This window comes from Ursus americanus, chromosome 36 (assembly GCF_024610735.1).
Source record: "Ursus americanus isolate L20-20 chromosome 36, mUrsAme1.1.p, whole genome shotgun sequence".
NCBI classification, from domain to species: Eukaryota; Metazoa; Chordata; class Mammalia; order Carnivora; family Ursidae; genus Ursus; species Ursus americanus.
Genome location: NC_142162.1, coordinates 24,079,005 through 24,087,743, shown reverse-complemented (window position 1 = coordinate 24,087,743; position 8,739 = coordinate 24,079,005). Strand labels below are relative to the sequence as shown.

Below are 8,739 nucleotides of genomic sequence, written 5' to 3'. Positions count from 1 at the left end.
CTAGAGAGGCCTCTACGCAGTAGGTTGGGGGCTTCCCAGGAGGCCAGGTCCAGATACCCACCTCCCTGCTTTCTGTCCTCTGGAGAGAGGGCGAGGTGCCCCCTGGGAAAAGGCCATAGTCTTTGGGCCCTGGACATGAGTTCATCTCTGGCTGCAGGGGATGTGTGGAGAAGGAGTTAATGCCCTCCCTCAAGGCCCTGGGTAGGAGAATTCCTGCTGTGTATCTGTGGGGCTGGGGCAAAGTTCCCCGTAGAGTCATTGTGCCTCAGTTTCACCTTTTACATTAAGGGAAGGGTCCCTACCCCCTTCTCAGTCCCATTGCTGACTCAGATACCAGAGCCCCTGCTGACTCACCCCACCTCCTGCACCCCCCACCCCCCAGCTCTCTGGATCTCCCAGCCATGTGCTACCAGGCCCAACCCGGCTGAGCTGGTGCAACGTGACAGGCTGAGGGGGCTGGTGACACTTGAGGAAGAAAGAAGAGGGTCCGGGAGGGGGGCCAGCCACAGACAGAATGACAGACTTGCAGACCTGAGCCTAGCACCCCTGGGAGGAAGCCCTTTTGCCAGCCTGGGGCCTGCAAGGGGAGAGGCTCAGCAGGTGGAGAGAAGGGGAGGAGGGGAGCGCCGAGCGCCTGCCTGCTCCCTGCCTCAGCTCCATCTCCTGTCAGCCTTCGGCTCCCTAAGCGACAGCTTCTAATTCAGGCTGTCGGAGCCTCCGTGCTCTGCAGCACACGCTCAGCTTTTTTTCAGTTTTGCTATTTCTTTTCTGTTCAGAACATACTGAGCCTACGGAAAAGTCAGAGCAAAGGCTCCAGGGCCTGAGACCTGGCCCCATCCCCCCATCCTGCCACAGGCCTGGCCGGGTTGGCGGTGGCAGCTGGAGCAGATGCACTGGCTGCTCGGTTCTAGAATAGCCAGCCTAGCGCTCTGGGCCAAGCCAGGGTGAGGCCTTGACAGGGACCTGCTCCAGCTTCTCTGTTTCCCTGGAAGTGTCTCCATCTACCCCAGGAGCGGGAACACAAATGAGGCAGAGTTCTCAGGGAAGCTCAAGGAGGAGGGGCCATGGTTCTTTAGGACCAAGCAGGTGCCCATTCCATGTTCCCACTGCTTCTCTCCTCTACCTGGGCTGTGTCACCACCTGCCTGGCCGGTCAGGCCGGCCTGCCACACACAGATTCCACGGTTACCTCCTTCCCTGACTCTGGAAACAGAAAGAAGGGAAGAAAGCAATTTCCTTCATGCTGCAGAAAAGGGAAATTGAGTCATGAAGGGAAGGAAAGCCTTTCTTCTGCTCTCTGAGTAGGGGGAGAGTTTCCTGCATCCTTACTGGGGTTGGAGAGTCTGTGCCCACCCCCAGGTGACACCCCAGGTGGGGACCCCACGTCTGCGGCTGAGATTGGGCCTTCTACACTCTGAGTAACCGTGCAGCTCTTTCCCTGACACTCCCTAGTTTGCTCTTGCCTAAAGCAGGCGGGGCTAGTATTGTGGGCTTCATTTTGCAGATCAGACTAGGCAGGTCTGGAGCCGCACTCTGGTAAAGGCCTTTAAGCTGGCCCTTAACTCTGAGGTCAAATGCTGTGCCCTTTCCGTGGCAGCATGACAGAAAATTGGCAGAGCAGGGGAATTAGAGAATATAAAAAGATAAAGGGGATGGGGGCTTGACAGTATATACAGGCATACATCACATGCACCCCCCCCCCCAGAACAGAGGGAAGTGGGAGCCCCTGCTCCATGGCTGGGCCCAGGATGCCAGGTGGGCATCCCTGAAGCCTAGGAGCTGGAGAAAGGCAAGAAGCCTGGAGTGCAGGGCCCTGTGTGCACTTTGACACTCACCCATTTGGGCCCACTGTCTTCTTCCCAGAGGCAAATGGTCTCCATGCCCAGAACCTTTCCCCAGACGGCTCCTGCTTCGAAGCACCTTATCATGGCTCTGCCCAGGCTCAGGACAGCTGTATTACCCCCCTCATTTCCTGTCTTCCATAGGAAGGTACTTGGTAAAGCAGCTCTCAGTACTGTCCCCTAGAGGTGTTTCTCTGGCTTCCATGTAATCTGTCTGGAATGTCTTCCTTATTTCCACGCAGCCAGATCCCCCACATCCTTGAAGACCACCTCTGGAGTCCTAGCTTCAGACAATCCCAGAGCCCCTCACACCCAACTCCACCTTTTCCTCTAAGCACTGTCTTGGTCTTGTTTGTATTTAACAGAGGTATTCAGCCCTCAGCTGATACCCTCTACTTTTTTGTCCTGGTCTTATCTTCCTGCTTGAGAGGGAAGGTCTCTTCTATCCAGAACTGAGCTGCTGCTTCTGTATTTCCTACGGCTGGAACGCAATGCCCGGCTCATGAAAAGTCTCAGTAAATTCTGTAGTTGATAACTGATTCACTGCTTTACACTTCACAGATACTCATTCCACTCCTACTCCCGCTCCCCACCCGCGGCGGCTCTGAGGAGCCCTGACTCCCCTCAACCAAGGCCTGGCCACCACCGCCCCCACCTCAGGAGGGAGAGGGGATGCGGTAGTTTTCCCACACCTAGTGCCTCCAGCTCTCTTCTCCTTCCCTTCGAAAGGGGTCAGCTAGTAGTCAAAAGCAGAGCCCGGCGATCTGGGGGTGGTTTTGTGCTTCGGAGGGAGACGAGGACCCTGGGGAGCCTTGCGTAGGTCTCTCACATGTCCCGGGGTGGCGGGCGGCCCCGAAGCGGCGCGGAGGCGGCGCGGGGGCGTCGTTAGCGCGGCTGCAGCACTGCCAAATCCCCAGGCGCCCGCCCGGGCCGCGGCGTCTCCGCTCCGCCCGCCCGTCAGCCGCCGGGAGCTGGCAGTCGGGCGCGTGGTCGGGGTTGGAGACGTCGGAGATTGGAGGGCGCAGTCTCCCCCCACCCCCGCTCCGAGTGAGCGTGTGCGGGAGGAACAATTGTGTGTGAGTGCGTGATTCGCTACACTTGGAGTGGCAGTTCTCAGCCAGAAAAAGCGCCCCCCGCCCCGCGCGCAGCGCAGGTACACCCCCCCCCCGCCCCCGCCAATTACTCCCCGTTCGCCTTTCGCCGCTGCCTCCCAGCTCGCTTGCGGTCCAATTCTGTCCTCATGGGGTTCCATTTCCTTCCACCTGGACCGCTGGGAGCAGCCCTCCGTCTTCCCCGACGGGCCCGAGGTCCTAAGTTTCTAAGGAGCCGAGAGCACAGACTCCGGTAGGGGCGGAGGGGGGGGGGGAGACGAGAAGAGACGATTGTGACTTTGGGATTGGCCTGGCCTGGTGCATGTGGCCCCCAGCGAGCAGCCGCCGCCTCCGCCCCGCAACCGCCGCCGCAGCCCCAGGGGAGCGCGGAGGAGGAGCCGCTCCCCGACTTCGTGGCCCACGAAGGGGTGGGGGTCGGGGCGGTCTCTCCCGCCGGGTGCTTTCCTGCCCTGACGGCTCAGCCGGCTTCCAGGGCAGCCATTGCCTTGGAGACCTCCGAGGCTATAAAGCCAGGTATGCAGGCGGGCGGCGGCTCCCGCGCCGTTGAGCCCCTCAAGTAAGGAGCAAGCGCCCCGGTGTGGCCCGGCCCCCGCGAGCGGGGAGGAGGCGGAGGAGCGGCGCCAGCAGCTTGAGGAGCGGCGCGCCCCGCCAGGGCTGGAGGCAGGCGCGCTCGGCGGGCGCCACCGTCTCATCAGGGGAGCGGGGGCTGCCCCGGGTGCGGGTGAGTGGCGCGGCTCCAAGCCACAAGGGACGGAGGGGCATCGGACACGCGGAAAACAGCGGGACAGACAGGAGGGGATCCGAGCTTTGGCTCCCGTAGTCTCGTGGCGGGCCAGGCGCGGAGCCCAGAGTAGCGAGCAACCTGCACCTCCACGCGGGAAGCCCAGGGAAGGAGCTGCGAGACACCAGGCGTGCGGCCCAGGAGCAGCGGGGAAGCGGGAGCCGTTGGGGCACAAGAGTGGGAACGTCAGGACCCTCGGCTGCAGCCGCCCACGCGCGGAGGGAGCCACACCAGCAGGGCCCAGAGCCCGGCGGGGCGCGGGAACAGGGGCGCCCCCGTGCGGAGCTGCTGGGCCGCCTGGGAGCGGCGGCCGGGGCCATGCTCAAGCCCAAGGACCTGTGCCCCCGAGCGGGTACGCGCACCTTCCTGGAGGCCATGCAGGCGGGCAAAGTGCACCTGGCCCGCTTTGTACTGGATGCGCTGGACCGCAGCATCATCGACTGCCGCGCGGAGCAGGGCCGCACGCCGCTCATGGTGGCGGTGGGGCTGCCGGACCCCGCGCTGCGCGCGCGCTTCGTGCGGCTACTGCTGGAGCAGGGTGCGGCGGTGAACCTGCGGGACGAGCGCGGCCGCACGGCACTCAGCCTGGCGTGCGAGCGCGGCCACCTGGACGCGGTGCAGCTGTTGGTGCAGTTCAGCGGCGACCCCGAGGCGGCCGACTCGGCGGGCAACAGCCCAGTGATGTGGGCGGCGGCGTGCGGCCATGGGGCGGTGCTCGAGTTCCTGGTGCGCTCTTTCCGCCGCCTCGGCCTGCGCCTCGACCGCACCAACCGAGCAGGTCTCACGGCGCTGCAGCTGGCAGCCGCCCGCGGCCACGGGACCTGCGTGCAAGCCCTCACCGGGCCCTGGGGCCGCGCAGCCGCCGCCGCCGCGGCCCGGGGCTCCAACTCTGACAGCCCCCCTGGCCGTCCGGCTCCCGCGCCCAGCCCCGAGCGCCGAAGACCCAGCCCCCGCCGCTTACCTCGGCCTCTCCTGGCGCGCTTTGCGCGAGCCGCCGGCGGCCACGGTCACGGCGGCGAGGCTGGGCCAGGGGCCAAGGGCTCGGGCCGGCACCGAGCACAGGGCAGCGAGAGGCCCGAGCTGGGCCGGAGTATGAGTCTGGCGCTGGGTGCTGTAACAGAGGAGGAAGCGGCTCGGCTGCGGGCGGGAGCCCTGATGGCCCGACCACACTCGCCCCAGTCTTCAGGGACTGGGCGGTGGCGTTCGCAGGAGGTGCTGGAGGGAGCGCCTCCGACCTTAGTGCAAGCCCCCATTGGCCTTAGCCCCCACCCGGAGGGCGGCCCCGGCTCTGGCCGTTTGGGTTTGCGCCGACGCTCCACAGCTCCAGACATCCCCAGCCTGGTCGGGGAGGCATCAGGGCCCGAGAGCGGCGCGGAGTTAGAGGCCAACGCTCTGCCCCACTCGGTGCCTGAGCCTCAGCCTTGGCAGGTGGGCACGGAGGCCGTGGTGCTGCACGCTCAGCGGTAAACAGCGTCGAGGTTGAGCCCTGGCCCCCCTCCTCTTACGTCTCTCCAACACTGAGATTTCTTTTTTCCAGGTCCCTCACTTTCCGGGCAGTTTCTCGGCCTGTGATCCCAGAACCTGTCCCCACTGCCCAGGCCAGACCCCTATCAATCCTCTCTCTGAAAAGAACCCCTATTTTATTTCTCTTTTTGTGCTTGTTGGTATTCCCTGCCTAGGTCTCTCACCTTCCCTACAGCCTACCTTTCCTGTCCTGGAGGGGAGGAGTAGAAGACTGGTTCCACAGGCTACAGCTTTTCAGCCAGGAAGATGGACCCCTTACTGTGAGCCCTAAGGTTCAGTTCTGAGTCTTGCCGACTCCTGCCGGGGCACCTCCTCCTTATCAGTTTCCCACACCCCGGCTGCGCGGAAGAGTTGACTCGTAGAACAAAGGCCTAGCCTCCCCCCTCTGCTTAGTGATGTGGACAGTAATGCTGAACGCCGCCGAAGTCTCCCTTCCTTTAAGTGTTGGAGAAGGAGAGCAAGGAGACCAGCTTTTGAGCCTTTCTCGACAGGAGAGCTGATTAGGAAGGAATCTGGAGGTTAAGGTTTTCTGGGGAGAAACTCTTGCCTCAAGAAGATGAGAGCATATTAAGGGGTGGCAGAGGCCCTGGTATGGAAGGTTAGTTGTCCCCTGAAATAGCTTCTGGGTAATTTCAGCTCCCTCTGCCTCTGGCCGACCCAGTTTTCAACTTCGCTGATGAGGTGGGGTCATTGCCCTGCACCAACGCCTTCTGAGCCCAGCTCCCAGCACCTGAGCCCAGCTAGAACTCAGCTGCATTTGAGTATTATCTTTGAGGTCTTGCCCCTCAGGGCCCAGCCTTATTTCCTCTCACTCTTAGAGCCTGAAATGGAAAGGACTTGGCACTTTCCCGCCCCCACCACCTCCCTGCTCCCCCGTCCCGCACGTGGGTGCTCCCGCAGGGTGGAATGGTTGCGAAGGCTTGGTTTAATTGTACTTTTTCCAGTTCTCAAAGAACTCGTGGTTTGAGTCTTTGTATATGAGGCAGAAAGCAGCGGGGCTGATCCTAGGCTTAAGAACCTGACAATGTCTCTTTAAATAGAAGCTCTGCGAGGGGGATAATTGACTGAAGTGTTTGCCACGTTAAACGGCGGCGCGCGGGAGTCGGGAAGCCCACACGAGCCGCAGGTCCGGGTTTAAATTACATCAAACTCCTGCGAGAGCTGGAAGGGGGCTGTTAAAGGGCTCCTGCTTCTCGCTGGGCCGTTAATGGAGGGCAGGGCGGATGATGGATGCTGGAGGTCGAGACCAAGGACCCCTGCCTCTGCCCAGGCGCGTGGGACGCGGGCCCGGCCCAGCTTCATTACTGGGCAGATTAGTGAGTCAGAGGCAACCGCGGAGAGGTGGTTAAATGCCCTTTTCCGGCGTGGTCCTTCCTCTCCTCCCCTCCCTCCCAGCCCTCCTCTTTGTGCGGGCCTAAGGGGGCGGGGGTTCTAGCGGGTCTGGCGAACGCGTGCCCCAGGACCTTGCGGAAGCGCTAGCACAGGGATCTGTGCGTCCAGCCCGCGGGATCGTTGGCGCTTGGGGGCTCTTTTTGTGAACCCCGAAGGTTGAACGTGCAGCGCCTCACCCGTCTGAGGTGGGGTCTTTTCAAGACGTCGATCTATATGCCTTTGCAGAACGGAAGGTTTCTCACCAGTAACTCTAAGGGAACGGCCCAGAGCGAGGATGATCTGTGCTGAGAAACTGGTCCTCCTGGAGGTGAGCGGGTCTGGTATAGGTGTCAGACGCCTCCCGAGTCCTTCCACCCCTCTGAGGCCGGCAAGGCCGCGCCCTCTCTCCCCCACCCGGCACCGGACGTGATCTCTGGTGCCCCCTGGTGGCAGCGCTGCGCTTTCCTCGCGGCTCCCTGGCTTGCAGTTAGACTTCTGGTTTTACTTGGGATCACCGCCACATTCTCCCTCCGTGTGCATTTACCCATGAAATCCTCTTCCTCTTGTAGTATGTTACATCCGGATACTTGAAGTCATTTCCCAGCAGTGAAGTGAGGGACGATAAACAAAAAAACAACTCGGATTTGGAGTAGAAGGAGCCCAGACCCTTCTTCACTAAGGACCCCAAGATCTTCCAAGTAAAGGCTCCCATGTCCAGAGAGCTCCTGCTCTGTTCTGAAAAACAGGAGTTTCCAACCCCTTGTTTATAATTTCTGAAGCTTGGACCTGCACTGTTTTCTTCTGATGAGATTTGCTTTCGTTTTGGGGGTGTTTTGCCCTCCCCCTACTCTTTACTCCCCCCACACCTGCCTCTTTTCAGTTCCACTGTCTGGGTGGTGGGTGAACCAATACAGAAGCACCTGAAAAGCCAGAGGGAGAGGATCTGGGGTGGGATGGGGGATCATTGGACATCCCAAGTACAAACTCCTTTTTTTTCCCCCCGATCCTTGCTTGCTCACTTATTCCCTTTCTGTGTTTAATTTTCACAGAGTTTTTTAATGGTGTAAGCATACAAGTATTTGGCTTCTTCAGAACACCATTAAGGTCTGGGTTGCACATTAGGTAGAAGGTGCTGTCATCTTTCAAATGTTGGCTGACCTGTTTGGCTTTCTGGTTCAGTGTTACCCCGGGGCCCTCCTTACTGAGCAAACAACCGTGAGGGCTCCTCTCCACCGAGTTGCCAAGGGCTTGGTGGTTGAAAGCAATGTTTCTGAAAAACCACAGCAGATCTTTCCTGTCAGTACTGAATTGTGTTTGACTGACTTGCTGTTCTTGCAGATTTCTTACCGGGCCCAGCTTTGTGCGGAACTTCTCTATGTCACCATATTTCGCTTCCCTGCACTTCCTTCTCATTGTCAGCCTCAGGGCTTTGAGGCTGGGGTCCTCTCGAACTCACTCCACTTTCGAAGAGACTTTCTGAACAGTTTTCTTTTCCAACTCTTGTTGCTTTCATCGTTGTGAAGAATCACCCAGGCCACTGGATCCCGGCACCCTAACACGAGCTCAGAACCTGTTTGTGCGGGAGGCTAAATGACGTACACACACACTTTTGGAATGGCACTGCGTGGTGGAAGGACTATTAGAACTCAGAAGAATAGTTAATAAATCCAGTAGTACTCAGTTGCAAGAACTGGCCTCTCTTTGCCTTGCCAGCTGCTCCTGATTCTGGGCTCCCTTTGGAGCAGAAGGGTGTGCTTGCTTCCTGCAAAGCTTCCGCCTTCCATCAGCCTCCATCCCCGTCTGTCCCCCTGGGCACTGTGGCTGCGGCCTGAAGGCAGGACTTAGGTACTGCTTCGGACCGAGTTGGTGGGACTAGGACCCTCCAACTAGGGCCACTGTCTGGGTGGGACTGCTGTGGGGAGCAGAAGGAGGTCTGCATGCCTCTTGGATGCCGGTTGAGAGGTTTCAGTGAACCCTGGGCTGGGGAGTAGGTTGAGCTCTCAGGAAGGCAGTGTTGGAATCAGTGTCAGAGCTAGAAGTTGAAAGAAAATTCCATCCACCTCCCCTACCCAAAGTCTCTTGATTTCCAGCCACTGCACTGCTCCTTCATA

At 60.1% G+C, this 8,739-nt stretch overlaps 1 protein-coding gene and 1 long non-coding RNA gene across 3 annotated transcripts in view; one reads left to right on the top strand and one right to left on the bottom strand.

Moving 5' to 3' along the window:
• Positions 1–5,534, bottom strand: part of LOC148107051 (uncharacterized) — a 68,213-nt gene extending 62,679 nt beyond the window's left edge. The window contains exons 1-2 of the long non-coding RNA XR_015723205.1: positions 5,438–5,534; positions 4,695–4,844 (exon numbers count right to left, since the gene is read on the bottom strand). This is a non-coding gene — a long non-coding RNA (uncharacterized LOC148107051). The remainder of the gene's footprint in view (positions 1–4,694; positions 4,845–5,437) is intronic.
• Positions 3,267–8,308, top strand: ANKRD63 (ankyrin repeat domain 63). 2 transcript variants are annotated; one of them, XM_087859278.1, is made up of 2 exons: positions 3,267–6,956; positions 7,198–8,308. In XM_087859278.1, exon 1 carries the CDS (start codon positions 4,052–4,054, stop codon positions 5,198–5,200), a length of 1,149 nt encoding a protein of 382 aa, XP_087715404.1. In that variant the 5' UTR covers positions 3,267–4,051; the 3' UTR covers positions 5,201–6,956; positions 7,198–8,308. The 2 variants fall into 2 exon arrangements, with proteins under 2 accessions (XP_087715404.1, XP_087715405.1); XM_087859279.1 differs by having other exon boundaries at positions 3,267–7,326; positions 7,967–8,308.
• The last annotated feature ends 431 nt before the right edge of the window (positions 8,309–8,739 follow it).

What these genes read in the sequence shown, in the direction of transcription:
- ANKRD63 (XM_087859278.1), top strand. Translation starts at nt 4,052, where the DNA reads ATGCTCAAGCCCAAGGACCTGTGCCCCCGAGCGGGTACGCGCACCTTC.